General features: G+C 39.3%; 1 protein-coding gene across 2 annotated transcripts in view; it reads right to left on the bottom strand.

Moving 5' to 3' along the window:
* Positions 1–837: 837 nt before the first annotated feature.
* The window catches only part of LOC139946838 (sestrin-1-like), a 50427-nt gene continuing 30880 nt past the window's right edge, over positions 838–20384 (bottom strand). For both annotated transcript variants that reach the window (XM_071944564.1, XM_071944565.1), the window contains 9 exons: positions 19495–19527; positions 16502–16672; positions 12455–12637; positions 11082–11285; positions 10634–10769; positions 10195–10325; positions 9179–9288; positions 8248–8473; positions 838–7793 (listed from right to left, as the gene is read on the bottom strand). In XM_071944564.1, coding sequence (XP_071800665.1) covers positions 7704–7793; positions 8248–8473; positions 9179–9288; positions 10195–10325; positions 10634–10769; positions 11082–11285; positions 12455–12637; positions 16502–16672; positions 19495–19527 — 1284 coding nt within the window. In that variant the 3' untranslated portion in view covers positions 838–7703. The remainder of the gene's footprint in view (positions 7794–8247; positions 8474–9178; positions 9289–10194; positions 10326–10633; positions 10770–11081; positions 11286–12454; positions 12638–16501; positions 16673–19494; positions 19528–20384) is intronic.

Genomic DNA, 20384 nt, shown 5'->3' with positions numbered 1-20384 from the left:
TACTTGCTTAGCAGGTTTCGATGTTGCAAAAAAAAAGTCTGTTACTATTTTCTTTGGTAGGTAAAGATTTCCAGGATAAGCTAATTATTACTTGATTATGCAACAGTGCCCCCAACCCATCTCGCTTTCTAGTGAACAATGGCACAGAGCTGCTTAGCAAAAAAGTTTGCTTAACAGAATTTGATGTTGCTAAAGAAAGGTCTTACTTTTTTCTTTGGTAAAGATTTCAATCGAGTTTCTAGCTGTTCACTCAGTAATGCAACATTGCCCCAACCCTTCATGCTTCTAAAATGCCCAATATACCAGAGCTCAGTGCTGCTAAGCAGAAACACTCGCTTGACAGAATTTGATGTTGCGAAAGCAAGCTAGGTCTATCACTGTTTTCTTTGGTAGATATTTCAAACAGGATTAGCTAATTGCTTCATTATGCAACAGCACCCCAACCCATCTCGCCTCTCCATGGCCCAATATCACAAAAGCTGCTAAGCAGAAAAGTTTGCTTAACAGAACTTAATGTTGCAAAAGAAAGGTCTCTTACTGATTTCTTTGGTAAAGATTTCCAGGTCTGATAAGTTAATTAGGCATACTAGATTATGCAACAGTGCCCCCAGCCCATCTTGCCTATCAAGGGCCGAATATCACAGAGCTGCTAAGCAGAAAAGTTTGCCAAGATTGCAGCTTACTGCAACGTCCATTATTCTTTATTCTATTTCAAATATGTTGACATTAATATGCTTTATCCCGGATGTATATTTCCATCTACCATAAAAACCATGCTACATATAAAAAAAAATTATAAAACAAAATAAATCATACCATAAAATGTTTTTATTTTATTCTTCATTTTATTGTTTCATCCACAATGCATGGCAGTACACAGGAATTATAAAGACAAACTCAACAAGCATTATGAGAAAAAAATTAACAGCTGCAACCAATCATCGATAATCACCTAAGCAATTGTAATTAAATACAATAGTATAAACTCCATAGGGGTCAATGGTTGTTATGCAAATGACCTATGCAAAACATAGAAGGAATACTGGCTTAATGGATGGTAAGCAGAAAATTTTGCTTAAACAGATGAAGTTGCTTAGCAAACAGAGAACCAGTCATAAATAGTGCAAAACATCTTTATACAGCATTTTAAATGGTAACCTGTTTCTGCTAAGCAGACTTTTTACACCCGTAAGCAAAATTTGTATGCTTCACAGTTTTGGGTTCTGTTTAATAGAGAATAATTTAGTTAATTGTTTAGTTACAAAGCGTTTGTGTTTTCTGCAGCCGATTTCAAAAAACCCTCGGATTAATCCTATCTCGAGTAAGGACGAGTTTACTCCTCCTAACCCCTCCTTGGGTTCAATGCGTCCGACATCTTTGGATACGGAACTTTACTCGTTCTTAGTCCTGAGATGAATTAAGTTAGGAAGAGTTTAGTGAAATCAACGGCTGTATTCATTTAGACTTCTACACTTACAAATGATAAGATCAGATCAAATGATGCAAATGACAGAAGAACATAACATACTTATGCGAGAAATTATTAAGTTGTATGAACATTATAATATACATGTATCCCACTAGATACTCTGTTCAATGATATTCAAAAGCAAACATTCACAATCAGTTGAAGATGTGCTTAAGTTCTGTGTCTTGTTTATAATCAACAAAACTGGCCTTATGAATTATTGTGAGGTAGGAAAAATTATCATAGAAATGTTCTTTCTCAATCTAATTAAAGGCAGTGGACACTATTGGTAATTGTCAAAGACTAGCCTTCACAGTTGGTGTATCTCAACATATGAATAAAATAACAAACTGTGAAAATTTGAACTAAATTGGTCATCAAAGTTGCGAGATAATAATGAAAGAAGAAAACACCCTTGTCACACGAAGTTGTGTGCGTTTAGATGGTTGATTTCGAGACCTCAAGTTCTAAACTTGAGGTCTCGAAATCAAATTCGTGGAAAATTACTTCTTTCTCCAAAACTATGGCACTTCAGAGGGAGCTGTTTCTCACAATGGTTTATACCACCAACCTCTCCCCATTACTTGTCACCAAGAAAGGTTTCATGCGAATAATTATTTTGAGTAATTACCAATAGTATCCACTGCCTTTAATGTATTCGCATACGACGACACATTCTGTACATGTTATCAGTACACCTACAAATGCAATCATGGGTCAACACAAATGTGTTCCTTATGTGCACATTCATGTGTCATTAATGTGTTTACACCTGCGTTAAAAATGAAGGCAAACATGTGCAACCAAATTATGGCGATGCGTATGTGAACACAAGATGTGACCCAAGTGTTTGTACTCATGTGTCATAAATGCAAACACTGAAAGTTCACGAATGTATCACTGATACATTTAGAAGTCAAATGTGGAACACTTTCATCACAAATGTGGAACAATTGCACATGTGTGTTTTTTATGAAGGTGCCCCATGAATGTGCCCAAATGTGGGGTACATGGATGTGCTGAAAAATGTGCACACGTGTTCGCAAAGTAGTGTGTACTGAATGTGTATATTAATGTGTCAGTCACCAATCATCCACCTACTTTGGCAGGTTAGCAATGAAAATAAACTCAACAATGAATATATACACCAGAATTGAAAAACAAGAACCATGAGATTAGCTTAATGGGCGCGTTCGCTTAGCTTCCCTGGGTCTACCCCGCGGTGCTCTCCTGGGTGAGCCCCTGACAAGAGCTAAACGAACCATCACACTCGCCCTCTCGCGGTGACGGCATGCACCTCAGGTCACCCCAAAGTGACCCACTCCACAAGCAGGGCACTGGGGGCTGACCAGGTGAGCCCCGTCAAAGCTATTCGAACCTACCGGGGCAGACCGGGGTCGACCCAAGGAAGCTAAACCAACGCACCCTATAAGTCAACGAAAAATCAAAAGAAACCTCAAAACTTAAGGTTTTTTCCTTTTTTTCTACCCAATACATCACTTCCATCAACTGACTGCTTTTCTATCGCCCCAAAAAATGTTTAATTTCAAGAAAAATTGGGAAACCAAAATCAAGGCATCCCGACTTCTCAAGTGCAACTCAGATGAATACAAATATTCAAAACACAGTACAGTGCAAATACTGATTGACCTCAATCTAGTTTGAATGTTTCAAGCCAAATAGATTTAAACGTGTAAAAAAAAAAAAAAACCAAGGGAACACAAAAACACATCCGGCAATAAAAAACAACTTCTATAAAAACGAACAAAAAAAACATGTCCTGCCATTCATGTATCTCATGTAGATTTAGAGATTCAATAAAATATAACGCATGTTAAATGCAACTTTTTCACCATTTTCTTCTGAGATGGAAATCTCGTTCAAACCTGACCTCATTATCATCGGACTCACGTCTTGTAAAAAACCCAAAACAATATATATATATTTATATAAAAGTCAACATACAAAACGAAAAGGAAAATAACCCAGGTTGTTTAGTTTGCGAGACAATGTTTAAGTATTAAGCATGTGCATTGTACATTTTTCTGTAGACAGTTGGCAAGCGGCTCTAATGTTCAGTCTTAGGGTCTAGTCACTCCAAAAATGGGCAATATAAATAGTTGTCGCAGATTTGACAAACCGAGAGAGACTGTTGGTACAACAGCTTACTCGACAGTTTGTCAGAACTGCAAAGAACTTTGTTGGAAATGTAAAACAGCAGAAAGGTGATGCTTTAAAGATGGTGGAGTTCTAGTCAATAATTGCTTGCTACATCATTTACAAGAGGTCTCCGCAAAAAAAAAATTAAGAACTAGCATGGACATGAAACTACTTCATGAAAGTGTCGATAGTGATTCAGTTTTGATAAAAGATTTTGGAGGAAAGAACGCAGTCGTGCCTTCCCAATCCAAAAAGTATTTCCATTCAATTTCCAACAGCTATCAACAATTCAACATCTCGTTGTACTCAACCTGTAGGGATACTACTCCTTACAAATGTACAGTCATCAAGTACGGACATAAAATAAACCAAATCCCCTGCCACACAGTGGGGGGAAAAACCAACACAGCTTTGGTACATGTACATTGGTAAGTGTAAACAAAGCAAAATAAATTAAACGAAAAAAAACAAAAAAACAGCAGATTTATCTTTCTTATGTAATAAACCACTCCACTTCATGAGTTAATGTATCTTTGGTATTGCAATCATTTAGGGTTGATAAATACAAGTTATACGGTATCTTATAATGTTTAATTGGGAACACTTTTAACAATTAGTAACCTTTTTTGTCTTAATTTTTTACATTTAGAATGCCGAGGTCCAAGTAAAATGTGAACGAACAGCAAATGTGTGACTATCAAACCAGCACACATATTATTATACAACCTATGTAAAATTCTACCAAATATGTCGTTTTTATGGGTATGGGAAAAAATATACCATTCTTCGTGTCCAATATTACTGAACATTACATTCCAGTCTTCGTTGCCTGGGCTCCATTTCATGGAACTGCTGAACTTGACAATATTTCTCAACAATTTTCTTCGTAGCAAATGTACACAGGATACCAGTCACAATTGGTACAGGCGACATGGTATTTTGGCCGGTAACCTGAAGTAATATTTTGTTTCGCTTAGCTAGTTTTGTATAGCTGAAAGCCGGGTTCTGATGGTTTTACAAGGCCCAATTTCATAGAGCTGCTTTTATACTTCAGCAGAAAATATTGCTTAACAATTTTCTTCTAAGCACAACTGAGCAGGATACCAATCACAAATTGTACATGTGACATGGTAGGTTGGCTGGTAACCTTATTCTGGTGAGCAAAATTATGTTGTGCTTAGCTACTTTTTTTCTGTGCTTGGCAGCTCTATACAACTGGGCACAGGATTCAGAATGAAGGAATGGGTACCAATTTTGACAGAGGAAACTGAGAGGTTGAAGATTTGCTTCTTAGGGGAAAAAACAAACTATGGTCTAAGTGGATATATTCTGGACTTCCCCAATTCAACAGAAATCATGCATAACAATGTGTTCTATACATTATGTAATTTTTAAATATATACAAACGACCTTCTCTATTTCCATTTTGATCAGAATAGTTGTCAACTGTCATACAAAAAAAGGAGAAAAAAATTCACTTTCAGCACCAAGAAAAAATTTAACATCATCTAAAAACGTGATAATCAGTAGATGATTTGTAGGTTAAGCACTGATCATGTTGGCAAAGGTTTTGTTTTTCAACTCAAAACAAGGTATACAACTTGTGTTGAATCAACTTTTAAAAGAGAGGATAAAACCATCATCTGGAATTGGCAACAACCAAAACCAGCCAATTTCAGACACTGCCTGATGTGACGCTTTGAAAACCAATTTCAACTTAAAGGTCCATGAAAAAAAAAGCAAAATTGAATTTTGTGGGGGAAAAAAACCCAAACAAACCATACTAAAAACCCACTCTTTTAACTTGATCTGATATTGTTTTACACACATAACAATGGCACTGTGATAACGAATATACTCAACATGCTCACACAAAAACAGGAGCAGTTTTTACTTTAATGCTGATATAATAAATATAGGTAATTAACGGTTATAATTTTTTCAAATGTACACATGAACAGGTTAATTTAATAAATTTATCTAATTCTTTTCTTGTTTGGGACTATTCAACACTCCTTTCTTGAAGAAAAAAAAAACCCAATCTTGAACCCATCATAGTTTTGCTTAACAATGTTCTGTTAAGCAAAACTAGTCGCAGGAAACCAGTCACAGACAGTACGTGTGATATGTTATTTGGCTGGTAGCCTTAATCTGCCAAGCACAATTGTTTTGAGCTAAGCTAATTATTGTGCTAAAGCAGCTCCATGAAATCCAACCTTTAATTCTGCTTAGCAAAATTGAGATTGGCTAGGCTATCCCAGAGACCATTTCTTTCCTGCCTAGGCCTAGCTTCATGCTAAGCATGGTTTGGTTTAAGCAGTGCTTAACTTATCAGGCTGTGCAGAATCAAACTTAACCTATTTATGGATAAGCATGGGTCTCAGGGGTCGATTTTACAAAGCACAAAGACTCGTCTTAAGATGAGTTGTCGACACAACTATAATGATTTGTATTGTGACGTAACACTCTGCTTAGCAGTTAAGATTGATGGACCTTTATGCATTGACATCGAACAGCCGCCATCTTATAGGTACAACAATGAAGAAACAATTGTACAGATTTGTACGCCAGGCACACAAGATTGGCCAATGAACAGCCTCTAGGGCGAGGGCGTCCTACTCAAATGCATCATGTGCTTCTTTTCGCAGTTAAGATCAATCTTAGCTCTTTGTGAAACTGACCCCAGACCTTGCTACGGTTTAGCGTTGAACTACTACATCCAAGTAAGCTGTTACTGTGTTTTCTCAAGTACAGATATACCACAACGGTAACATCGAAAGGGGTTCGAAAGGGGTTCAAGTTGCTAAAATCTAAAACAGACAACCATAATATTTAACTGTTTTTTTGGATTAACTTCTTATCATTAATTATTATAGTGCCACTGTACTTTAAAAACAAATATAACACTGGTGTACAACATGCGACTCCCACCGGTTTGACCGTACCAAGGAATCGCAACGACCAGAGCACACGCATAATATAGTATAATAGTCAGCGTTACACTACAACGTATGCTTAACAGGAGAGATTAGTCACACACGCACATATGTAGATGGGTTTGCGGATCTGCGCTATGCACAACCTTATGAGGGAGCCCTTCATGCAATTAACAGAGCACTCTGCGTACTTTGTGGTGACAAATGCACTAGTTTTACTTTTTGGGTAGTTATTTATATAAGAGCATAGGGACCTAGTACAGTGAGATACGCTACATCGGAACAGCAAATTTATCATTGTTTGTGACGTGCATGCACGGCAGGGGTGTTCCCTTTTCACTGGTAACAGACTGAAGTGTGCATAGTGCAATCAGAGTCTGCAGTTTGGTCCATTATACCCACTTCAAACAATGAAACCCATTTCATAAAGCTGTCTCTGCACACTTTGCTAAGCAGAATCTAGCAACCAGTTACCAGTCCCAACACCATGTAATAAACATTACCCCAGACTGGTTCCCAATTGCTTTTTCACTGCTTTGAAACAAATTTTGTCAAGCAGTATTATCTGCCTTACAGCTTTATAAGCATTAGGATTCCGTAAAGACAAAAATGTTACTCACTGACAACAAGAGATGCAAGTGTTCAAAACTCCTAGTCCTGGCAAAGTACCACAACCGCAGACTCCGCAAACCCTCTACATGTTATCGCTAAAAACCTCGGTTTAAAACCGCCCTCATTTTCAATGCTAGGCTTCAGGAGGTATGGAGGGGACAACCTGAGGGGTGCCGTTCAGAGTAAAGAATCTGTTACGATGACGACCTGGTCGCCCTTCCCCTTAAATCATCCCCGCCATACGTTTCATACCTGTTAGGTTTTTCTCTCTTCTAAACTCATGCCATTGTGAAGCAGCCGTCGAATCACCAGAGCACCTCGTGAACATTGAACTATTGAACACAGTATTGCTATCTTTTTTCTTTTTTTAATTTTCTTTTTTTTAGAGCATTTTTGTTTTTTTCGTACTCCATCTCTCCGTTCCCTCCTCTGGATGCGGAGAGGCAGTTTTCATTTTCACGGAGCATGGAAACTCCTCTCTCTCTCAAGGTGGCGTTTACAATGCTACTCCTATAAGGCTAGCATCGTCATGTTGTGTAGAGCCACATGATGCCTCGAAGACTGTAGAGAAGACACGCTTGCATCTTGGCTTCCATTACCATCAGGTTCACATGCACCTGTAATGGGGAATCAATAAAGAGAAGTTACTGGTTGTTGAAAAGAGAAGGCAGGCCTGACCCTTGGCCCTTGTAACGAGCCCAGAGTTTAACTAGTTATTGGTTGGTAGGAGACGACACAAATAGTTACCCCTTAGCCTCCAGCTCCATCAGGTTGATAAGCCCATTCATTGTAATGAGCACAGAGTGTAAATACTTATTGGTTGGTGTGGAGAAGGCAGGCTTTAGAGGAGACTACACAAAAGTCTACCCCTTAGCCTCCAGCTTCATCAGGCTTACAAGCGCCTACATTGTCATGAGAGAAGAAGGCAGGCTGTAGAGAAGACTACACTTCATAATTCACCAGCCAAAACTTTGCACCAAATACTGCTAGCTTGGCTTTCATATAACCTTTCATATAAGTCAGTCAAGAACAGAGGAATGCTGTTTTTAACTTCCTTTAATGAAGACGTACCTTTTCCGAGTGTTTGAAATCCCTCCAGAATGATTCGTAATCCTTCATGGTGACCTTCTCCGGGTAGCAGCAGACGGTCTTAATATACGTCTTGAGGGCGCGGTCCATCAGCGAGTTGACACCGCCGTAGTCGTAGTCATCGTGGCGGATGCCGTACAGCGAGTGGATGTAGTTCCAGATGGCACGCCTCAGCAACGACGTATTCACCTGCTCCTTCTGGCCCATACTGGTGGGTCGGGGGACGAGAGGAGGGACGGAAGAAAACGAAAGGAGAGTAAGCTTTGGGAATCCTTGATATCTTATGTCTGATACTTCACGGAGGCAACTGAGGCGATTGCCTCCATGTCCCCTGATTATTGCCTTGGTGCCCTTAAAACACTAATTAGAATTAACAATTTCTTCATAGGGTGCCCTTTACCAAGGAGAAAATGCCTTGGTAACCTTGCACTTTATAAAAAAAACCTAAAAAAAAACCAGAACCGAAGGGGTTATGTTTGTTTGACCAGGCCTGGAATGTCATCTGTGAGAGGGCAAAGCTACTTTTATCATAAAAAGGGCACTTCCATTGGAAAATCTTGAAGGGGCACCGAGGCCAAGACCAGGGCAACGGAGACCATGGCCTCCGTGAAATTCCAGGGATGTTTGATGTTACAATAACCCCATCCACAATGTGGGACAGACTTTGGAATGCTAGCTGGAAGCCTAGGTACCAAATAACACAACCATTCCATGCTGTTCGCTCTAAGCTGTGTCTAAATTGTTGTCATCAGCTACTCAAAAAAAAAAAAAATACCCACTTTATACAAAACAAAGCTTGACGAAATTCCCCAGATGATGTGGGAAAATGTTTTAAGTCACATTCTAAGGAGATGGGTCTTAAGCGAAATCTTGAACAGGCTCTACTTGGGCGGTCACCCAACTGTATACTTACGTATTGTATGTCAGGTTGTACGCTAATCTAAACTTGTCATCCAACATCGGCGCAATGTCAGGGTAGTAACGATTCAGTAACGAGAAACCTTGGTCTTCCCAGGTGTAATCCTGCAAGAAACCACAACGATACATTTTTAGACCTGAGAGATGACACACCTGCAATTGAACTGTTGTTCTGAAGTTTTCTGAATGATCTTCCTGACTTGATACACATGTGTGTTCAAGACACTGACCCACCAGTATTTTTCACAGGACTCGCGAAAAAGTACTGAGTATACAGTGCTACATACATCGGTGTATATGGGTAAAAACCAACAATTAATATTCTTTATCCCCGATGCAAATTTTAACATCTATTAAAGACCAGTCTTCTCACTTGGTGTATCCTAACATATGCATAAAATAACAAGCCTATGGAACAATTGGGCTCAATTGGTAGTCGAAGTTGATGAGAAAATGATGAAATCAAAAACACCCTTGTTGTACAAATTAGTGCGCTTTCAGATAGGAATAAAAGGCTTCTGGATAGAAGTCTTATTATTTCGATGAGAAATTACCTCTCTCTCAAAAACTCGTTTCGCACAATGTTTTATACTTATCAACAGCTCTCCGCTGCTCAATACCAAGTAAGTATTACATGCTAATATATATTTTGAGTAATAACCAAACGTGTACAGTGCCTTTAAATTTTAATAATAATAAATCTATGACAAACTTTACCAAAGACGTTATACAAATCACCAGAATACTAAGATTTGTGAACCCTTGCAAGGCGGATTTCTCAAGCAGTATTGAGGACACATATCCACCCTGCAGGGTGTTCAAGGCACAGTAAAAAAAAATAACAAACAAACACAACAAAATAAGTCCATGAAAAACCTGTGACATAAGATAAGTTTTTGAGAAGAGATTTGAATTTTGTGGTACAAAGAATTGATCTAAAAGAGGTAAAGAGAGTTCCAGATGCGTGGTGCGGCTGAGGAGAAAGACCTGCAAAGCGGACGTTGTACCTACCTGCGCTCTGAATGTGGGTATCGTTGAGATCTCCCCCCTTTTGGCAAAGTCCATGTACTTAAAGTCTGGCTCTGTGATGTAATGTGAGAGATCCGATCTGTCTTGGCAAGTCTCGTCGCTTGGTGGGGACACTGGGGAGTGGGGGAAGAGAAAAGTGTGAAGTTCATTATTAACTGACAATAATATTAATAATATAAAAGTCTTACATACATGTAGCGCACGTATCTACCACCAAGGTACTCAAGGCGCTTAGTATATATACATTTATACAGAAAGTATGAATTCACGTTACTAGGCAATCTACGGTTACACAGCTAGCGTAGAAATTCGCCCTTCGGCGCTTGCACGTAAGCGGAGAATGGTGATAGTAAGCGCAGAATTCGCCATAGCCTTGAAAGTGGGCCTAGATGACAACAGCCATCACTGTTCATGTACTCACATTCCACGTTCTGCTTCTCCACTTTCTCAAACTTCTTGAGCTTCTCCTCCTGGGTCTCGTCTGGCTCCGATTGCTCCTCCAGCTCCCGTAGCTTCTGCATCAACGTCTCTACATTACTACTGGCTCCTTCCATCTCCTTCAAGAAAGAGAAAAGAAAAAAAAATGTGGATAAAGTTATTTGTTGATGGTCAATCCATTTTGCATGACATCAATTACAAAAAAGAAGAAGAATAAAACGCTCACTGAGCGATAAACTTCAAATAAAAAAAAAAGCTTTTTTTGTTTCTCATCAAATATGACATTTCAACCAGATATATTTCAAGGGATGTTTTCTACTATCATTAGATCGTGTAAGTTGTGTGTAAATCTGTGATCTTAGACGATTGTTTTTTCTTACCAATTCTGTAATGTTCCTGTAACATTAATTGTCATCTAGTATAATACTCACTTCTGATGAGTAGTTGTTGTTGGACGGGCTCCCCGGGTCCTCGCCAACAGAGGGCAGCCTACAGGTGTGCCCTCCTTCCATGTCAATCTCCGGGTTGATGCCGCACCCAAAGACCATGCCGGTCATGGAGCTGAAGTGAGTGGTAAGAACGATGGCTTGGACTAGCTCTGATAGCGCCCAACTGTGCGGTCCCTTCAGTAAATCCTGGTAGGGAAGATCAAAACAAAATCAATAAGTTGCCTGCCAGAAAACCATAAACGTGGCCGCATTTCATAGAGCTACTCTTAAAGCACAAACAGTAGCTCAGTACATACAAATTATGCTTAACAGTCTAAGGTTACCAGCCAAAATACCAGGTCTCGTGTTTAATTTGTGACTGGTATCCTGCTCATTTTCACTTAGTAGGGAATTTTTAAGCAATATTTTCTGCTTAAGTACCTAAAGCACCAATGTTAAAATTGGGCGCGGGTAATCATTCCACGCTCGTAAAATTTATTTTCAGGGTACTGTTATGGGCCCTTGTAAAACATTAGCTCCAAAAGTTAACAACTTCCTGAGCAATGCAACTCAATGTTAAAAGAAGAAATCCACAGGCACCTATAAAACAAGCAATTAAACAACCAACATACATGTATGGCAATTACTGGATGAAGTAAAAAAAAAAAAAAAGAGTTATGACCGTCATATCACAATGCTATCACATTTATTCAAATTGGCTAGAGGCATATTAAAAGTAAAGTATGCATCTAGGTCTAGCAATTATGAATTCATGAATTCTGCTTTAAAAAAATTCAAACAATGTTTTTTTAGCTCATGGCTAACTGCTGCGAATCCGATATTCCATTTCAATTCTGCCTGGGTGACAATTAAATATATGCCAGAACACGTTGAGATTTCCGGCATGACTCTTTATCTTCAAGCAGCCTTGATTCCTTGATTCTGATTGGTCAATACATAGCAATATAAACTTATATCGCACCCTGCATATTGTGTGTTCTATTCCGCGTATTGCACTTCTAAACAAGAAGTAATATGTAAATTCAAAAGTGGCGCATTTGCATCAAATGCTTGGCCTTGTTGGATATGGGACGCAGAAGCGCTATATATTTGTCCGAATTCCACTCGCGCTTGCGTGATAACTTATATTATCTTCAAGTAGGCTTGAATCCTTGATTTCTGATTGGTTGATCCGTAGCAACAAGGAGGGTGATATAAACCCATATTGCACAGCCCATATCACACCCTGCGTCTTGTGTGTTCTAACTGCACGCCAAGTTTGCTTGAAGATAAATTTGTTATCACACGCGCACTCGTGGAATACGGAAAAATACAGCGCTTGTGTGATAGCTTATAATATCGAGACTAGAACATACCTCTATGTGTTCTTTGGTGAGTAGCCATGGTTGATGGACAAGTAGTTTGATGAGTGTGGCGAGCCGTCTGAGCTTGTTCGGGATGAACGACAGCCCCCGTAGCCACTCGGGGTCCCCGCCCTGCGCTAGGAACTCATTCTCCTGTAACCTCACAATGTAGCTGCATTGGTGTCGAGATGTGGCCTACGGAAGAAAGGACAATAAAATAAACTCAATTATTCATATATCATAATTAAAGATGTATACATTCCAAAAAATTAATAAGATTCGACCTGCCTCTATATTAGCTACCGGGCAATCTTGGTGGTCTTGTTGGTGACACACTGCTCTAGAATTGCAAAGGTCGTGGGTTCAAATCCCATCCGATTAATAAACCTGCGATTTTCTTCCAAAGAGCTCAGGAAAGTACTGAGTATTCAGTGCTAACACACATTCAGTGTATTATGGGTAAAACCAACATTAATTAAGTGATAATACTGAAGGAAAACAGTCATGTTTTTTTTAACTGAAAATTTTGATGACTGATGATTTGAAGCCTGGCATGAATTTTTACAAAACATAAAAGGGCCTTTTAGAATCATTCAATGTGCATATTCCTGTTTTATAAGCCCCCCCCCCCCCCCGACAAACATGTTTGGCACAGAGACAGAAATACACTGAACTACATGTACTCTCAGAGTTCAAAGTTTCTGGAGCAGGGGTTAACTGTAGGAATTATGTATCTATAATCTATAATTTTCAAACAGAATGTTTAGGACACAATATTTTGAGCAGTGCTTTCTAGTTTTCAGTGGAACTGAAACAAAAAGAAAGTTGCAAGCCCACTATTAAGCTGGAGAGTACGGTCTGAGGAGCATGAATTAAAAAAAAAAACAGGTACAAAACTATGTACACAAGTAGGAGTAAACATTCAGGCCTGGAGTACCTTGTTTGGTAGATACATGTACGTGCGCTATATAAGACTTTGATATTATATTATATTATTATGATTAAAACTATGTACACAAATAGGAGGAAACATTCAGGTTCAACGAACACAGACAACATCTGTGTTTTACAGGCCTTGCTCTACATAATGCACAATGTTGCAACAAGCCATCCTGCTTGCAATACACTAGAGTGCCACAATGCACGTACTCTATACAACATGATCTCCAATGGGGAGCCGGTGGACGTGAACAAACTCCCAGCTGGCATTACATCACCACTTGATCAGCCCACTACCAAGCCCACCTCCATCATCCAATCAGCGGCCGCCATGCACTCCAGGCAGCCGAGCAGTGCAAGCCCACACATGATAACGCAGAGCTCTTTATAGCTCTATCCAGCTCCCCAATAACTTGTTTTTTAGCTATACCTGGGAATTTGTTTTGGGAATATGGTCGTTGTAAAACAAAATGGTTTGCAGGCCTGGTACTGAGAGCAAATCAAGAAGTCATAAACTTTTAAAACGCAGATTATCATATTTCATAAATTAGTGTCTAATCTAATGATAAGCCAAGTGCAGGTATAGTCCATAGTATCAACATGCTACATGTATACCTCCATGATATCACACCTTGAAGACCCTGGACACTATTGGTAATTGTCAAAGACCAGTCTTCTCACTTGGTGTATCTCAACATATGCACAAAATAACAAACCTGTGAAAATTTGAGCTCAATTGGTCGTCGAAGTTGCGAGATAATAATGAAAGAAAAAAAACACCTTGTCACCCGACGTTGTGTGCTTTCAGATGCTTGATTTCGAAAAGTCTCTTCATCGTTTGCCCTTCCCAAGAAATTACCATAAGAAAGTGTCCATATCACAGACAAGACGTTCAGTTTACTTTGAAATCATCAGCATCTCCAGTGATGATTAAAAACCTTCAGAAAGTCTAGCAGTATCTTGAAAACCAGACAATTATTATAAACCACAAAGGTTTTAATTTCCCTTCATCAACAAGCCGACAGGCTAAGGGGCACAGGAGGCCATCCGATCAATACAAGAACAACTTCTACATCCAGCCTCCCCACCCCCACCCTCAACCTAGCCGCTCTCCTCGCCTCATATCTCTCTCCTAACGTCTTAATGATTAGAATTCTTGCCAGGGCGGGTGAGGAATTCACCGCTGGCATTAGGGTCTCCAGCCCTCCTCTACTACACAGGGGTTGTTTTCTATTTACTGCCCCAAGAATATTACCAGATAATATAAAGGTCAGTGAGGACTGCTATTAGGCAAGTAGATACAGCTGCAAGATTGCTGGGGATAAACTTTTATCTGTAACTTCTTCCGACATTAGACATTATCGATTTGGCCCCCTTTGGCAGTTTAGCTTGGGCCCTATCAAAACCCAGGCCTGTATGCTTCGTTTTTGAAAGGGCAAAGGCACCAAGGCATTTTCTTCTCGGTTAAGGGCACCCTATGAGAAAATTGTGAATTTCTACTGCGCATTTCAAGGGCACCAAGGCAATAACCAAGGGGCATGGGGGCAATCGCCTTCGCTGCCTCCATGAAGTATCAGGCCTGAAAATCCATCACAATCCCGTAGTTCTTCACTGGTTAGGATCCCAATGTCTCACCCAGCTCTACATGTAAGCGTGTACAGTTCTGAATCAATCAAATTTGGGAAAACTAAAAAGGAAAGGGGTTTTCGGAGGAGGTTTCTGGGAATTTCTTTTAAATTTCCAACCTGTGAAAAATCCATGCTGTGTGTTCCTTTTACTCGAGTGAAACAGGAGTATTTCAACCATCCCCATCAACAAACCAATCAAAGTTCTTGGGAAGGGGGTTTCAGAATGTTCTGCGAATTACTTTACAATAGTTAACCTGTGAAAAATCCAATAGAAGACTTTTGAATGCTAGGTGGCAGCAGACTTACCAGGTAAATTCCCATTGTTTACGTAGTTCTGATCATGCGCACATTACCGAGAACAGTGTATTTTACCTGGCAAGTCTGCTGCCACCAAGCGCCCCGAAAGCCCCCTATTGGAACTGCTGTGTTTTTCCCTTGAGTGAAACAGGAAAGCCATTTCAACAATCCCTATCAAGTTAAGCCTTGGGAATGGTTTATCTTCGTATCCACCCAGAGGATGATGAAAACACGACAATCTTGTCTATAATAACTGTGAAGTAATTCATCCCTTCACATCAATTTATTTGTCAGCCGGGTGCTGTGTGCAATTAACAACTCCATGCATAAAGCAATTGTTTTTTAAACTCAACCAAAAAAGCCTTGCCAGTTCGGTTCACCGTCCTCACAGTATCTTTTCAAGCGATGAGCGAAGAGCGAGCCCATTCATGTGATGCTAAATACATACCCCCCCCCCCCCATCATTACATCATTACAGAACCATTAACATGTAAAGTGAGTGTGCACTTTACAGTACACACTTAAATAGTCAGCCATCCGAATGTCTGAGATTTTTTTGACATAGTCATCTGTCATGTACTGTCATCCTCTATGGACAGAGGAATGGTACATTAATTAACGCTGGAATTATTTTTCCGTCTGTCTGTACTTGTGAATATTTTCACAGCAGTCTGGACTGCCGAGAGTGACGGGGAGAGATCCATGTTCATCTCAGAACAGTTGAGACTATTTTTGTTTTTTCAAAAACATATTTAAAGCGATGGACAGTACACTATTGGTAATTATCAAAGACCAGTCTTCTCACTCGGTGTATCTCAACGTATATGCGTAAAATAACAAACCTGTGAAAATTTGAGCTCAATCGGTCGTCGAATTCGCAGGAACTGCGATACAAATTTTGACTTCACATGGCTGTTTTCGCAGCAAATAATATTCAATCCGAATTTGTGACGTCAAAAATCTGTATCACATTCGCAGGAACTGCAATACAAATGTTGACGTCACATGGCTGTTTTCGCACTGAGGCCTGTTTCATACTTCCTGCGAACGCAAATGCGATACCAATTTTGACATCACATTGCTGTTCTCGTAGCGAATGTTGTTCATTGCAAATTTGTGACGCCAATCTGTATGAACCTGGCTTAAGTACTTGGGAGAGAATTATTATTATTATTTTTTTTTTTGCAGCACCCACCATTATTGCGATGAAGTGTCTGTAGTCGAACGGTAACGCTCCGTCTCCGCGCAGCAGAAAGTCTTGCGTGCGTAGGAATGCCTCTAGATAGCTGGGGTGCAAGCCCATCACCGTCGTTAAGTGGTCTAACCGGTTACTCTGCAGGAAGACATCGATGAATAACTCTTTGGCCTGAATCGAGAGAAAAAAGAGAAAAGGAAAAATTGTTTAAAAATTTATCAAATCTGTTTTGTTGCGTTATTTTTGAATGTGTATAGCTACCCAAAAGTTGGGCGAATTTGTGTGCTTTCAGATAGGAATAAGAGCCTTTTTGCTAGAAGTCTTTTATTATTTTAATGAGAAATTACCTCTTTCTCAAAATCTATGCTACTCCAGAGGGAGCCGTTCCTCACAATGTTAAATACTATCAACAGCTCTCCAATGCTCGTTACCAAGTCATTTTTAAGTTAATCTTTGTTTTGAGTAATTACCAAATGTGTACCTTCCCTTTAAGCCACCTGTGTTATGTCCCAATTTATTTCCCAGCAATATTTTCAAATCTTTGTCATTGCAGAATCAAAAGTACTTTAGGTTGTCAGATACGAGATCTAGTATAAAATGCTACTCTATATTTCTCTGCTGTTCATGATCGAGTCCTTGTAGCTAAAATAAATAATTGGCTATCCAGGTATCTGAGGTTTGAACACATGCAATCAAAAGGCAATTATCCTCTTTTCAGTCGTAAATTTTTTTTTCTATCAATTACAATTTTCACAATCTTGTGGAAGCAATTTAAAGGAACACGTTGCCTTGGATCGGTCGGGTTGGTCTTTGAAAAGCGTTTGTAAACGTTTGTTATAAAATGCATGGGTAGAAAGATGTTGTAAAAGTAGAATATATAATAATGATCCACACAAACTACCTCGGAATTTCACAGTTTTCCTTTTTATGCGAAGAAACACGGTCAAAAATTTGATTTCCATAAATGGCCGACCGTGTTAGTCGACGATGTAAAAGGAAACCACGCAATTTCGATGGATATTTGTGTAGATCATTGTATTCTACTTTTACAACATCTTTCTAACCATAATATGCATTTTATATTAAACGGTTACAAACTGCTTTTTATAGACCAACTCAACCGATCCAATGCAACGTGTTCTTTTAACATCATTTCACACAAAAACAGCCTCCTGATACTGAACATTGTCAACTGTAAATATTTAACAACATTTAACACATACAGGTTTCCTGTAACGTGTACAGTGCAAATTGGGTTGCCTCCATTTTACAAAGCTTCATCACTCCTAACAAATTTTCTGATCCCCAGGAGAGTGTTGAGGGAGAATTTAATGTGAAACAGTGTCCGGAATGTCAGCTATTTTTAGCAGGAATGCACCTTACATCAATTTGGCTGAAAGCTTCCCACAAAGAAATAACAAACAAAACAAAAGACGTTTCAAAAAGCCGCAGATTTCCTGCACTTTGCAGGTAGAGTGTGAGAGAAACATTGTACTTAAGCGGCTCGGGAGTGCTTTATTCTTGGTTTGTAATCAAACCCCCGGTCCCGTCTAGCAAAATCCTCTTTGGGGTATGCAATAACTGTAAAAATGTTCATTGATTTGACATTTCGCATTGTCACACTTGTGTTAAAGGCACTGGACACTATTGGTAATAATACCCAAAATGTGTTTTTTTTTTTGTTAGCATGAAAACTTACTTAGTAACAAGCAATGGAAAGCTGTTGATAGTATAAAAGATTGTGAGAAACGGCTCCCTCCGAGGTAACATAGTTTTTGAGAAAGAGGTAACTTCTCCCTCGAATAAGAAAAGACTTCAGGCCTGAAGACTGTTATTAGGCATCTATAAAAGCACACAAATTTGTGCATTAAGTTTGTTTTCTTCTTTCATTATTCTCTTGGAACTATGATTACCATTTGAGCCAAAATGTTCAAAGATTTTATATTTTATGCAGTATGTTGGGGTACACCAAGTGTGAATACTCGTCTTTGACAATTACCAAACGTGTACAGTGCCTATAAGACTCCTTGCTTGTAAGTTTTTCCTGTAACCAAATTCTTATTTGACTTTAGGAGTTGGCAGCTTTGGGGTCATTGAATAGTCCTCAAGTCCAGGTAATAGTAAATGAACTTTGACAATGACAGTCAGACTTTTGCAATCTTCTAATTTCTTAAGCACCCCTCGATGTCAATTTGTCATTGTATTTTGGTGGAACACTGCATTTTGGTCAACTTGAACTTTGGTCTGTAGGTTTTCAGATTAAAAAAAAATTAAACTACTGACAAGCGTGTTTAAAAAACAACCACATGGGGGACCCTTCTTAATGAGGGATGACTCAGTTCGTGGTGTCGTCAGTTCCAGTAGGATTTTAGATGAGGTTTGCACGTTGTTAAAAAGTTTGTTTCAATTTTGCATTGTCATATTACTTAGGGTGAAACAGCTAATCGGCAACCTATTAGCTCTTATCTTGCTTTATTTAGCAGTGTGTAGGGTCCGACAATATTTGTTCAAGTCCAGGACTGACGAACCCATAACCCTCCCAGGCTCTACCCCTTTGGGTCAGAACTGTCAGAGGAGGATTGCATACTAATTGATTTGACATTGCCTAATAATCCCCACTATTCACGGTTGCTATTTCCAATCCCAGCCTATAAAACCCACAAAGGCATGCCAAGAATTTCATCTTTGAGAGGGCAAGGACGTTTTCATTTTGCAAAAGGCACTTCCATCGTAAAATCACAATGTCTAAGGAGTGCCATAGCCTTCATGATGGCCAATTGTCAATTCTCCTTTGTCCTTGTTCTATCTAACCTATCCTTGCTCACAGTGACCAATCACCTGACATCACCACACATTTTTGTAAGGAATTTAAAGACTTTTACATTGAAAGTGTGCCGAACCTGCGTGTCCTTTTTAAAAATTTATTACGAGATCATAGCCTACATGTCAGACAGTTTACTGAATGCATCAATTCAATGAATGTAATGTCTCACCTTTTCATCTCGTCCATTCTGTGCTGCGGCAAACTGCAAACGAAAAAGAAACAAGAGGAGAATTTGTTTTTAAATTGTTACTACGTAAAAATCATAAATGACAAATGTCCACCCTACATGTACATACACAGACCCTAAGTAAAACCCTTTATCCACCGTCGAGGAAAAACTCACCGCTTTGAACTTTTTGCCACCGGATATCTTGTACATGTTGCTGATGGAATACGCTTTGGTTTAATTAATATTCTTAATCCACAGCAGCCACACAAATCTTTGTCCAGAGTCAACAAAGCAGAGGGCGACAAACCGTTCCGTGATGCCTTGCTTCATCACAAAGACAACGGAAACTTGTTTTCGTTTTTTTAAATAGTTTTGGTTTAAGAAGGAGAAGAAAAAACAACAACGCGAAAAAACCCCTGCCTTGAACATCAGCTGATCAGCAACAAGTGCTGGGAGAACTGCTGGATCACGGCTATTTTAAATACAATACATATTGTCAAGAAACCACTAGAGGCGCGTAGGGAAGGGGAAACTTGTGATCAAGGAGAAACAAACGTTTTTTTTCTTTTAATATCTGGGGACGTGGGATTTCTCGCGTATCATGACTAATACCTGCAGGACCTGTCAACTCCACAGGAAAGTGGGCATTCCCTTGGGGCTTGCTTCTTAATTGAAGGTTGATTTGATCAAGACAAGCAGATATCCGTAACTTATTCAAAAAAGTAGAGAAATACCAAAACAGAGGGCGAAGGAGAGGGGGGCGCGGACCCTCCCGGGTTTGTTGTTTGTTTGGCCTTGAAGGGGGTGACCTTGACGAGGATGTGGGTAATTTGGAAATCTGCGTGAATGACATTTTCAAAGTTTGACAGCTGATATGGATTTATATAAAC

This window comes from Asterias amurensis, chromosome 14, assembly GCF_032118995.1.
Source record: "Asterias amurensis chromosome 14, ASM3211899v1".
NCBI lineage: Eukaryota > Metazoa > Echinodermata > Asteroidea > Forcipulatida > Asteriidae > Asterias > Asterias amurensis.
Note: the sequence above shows the minus strand (reverse complement) of the source record. Positions and strands in the feature narration are given on the sequence as shown.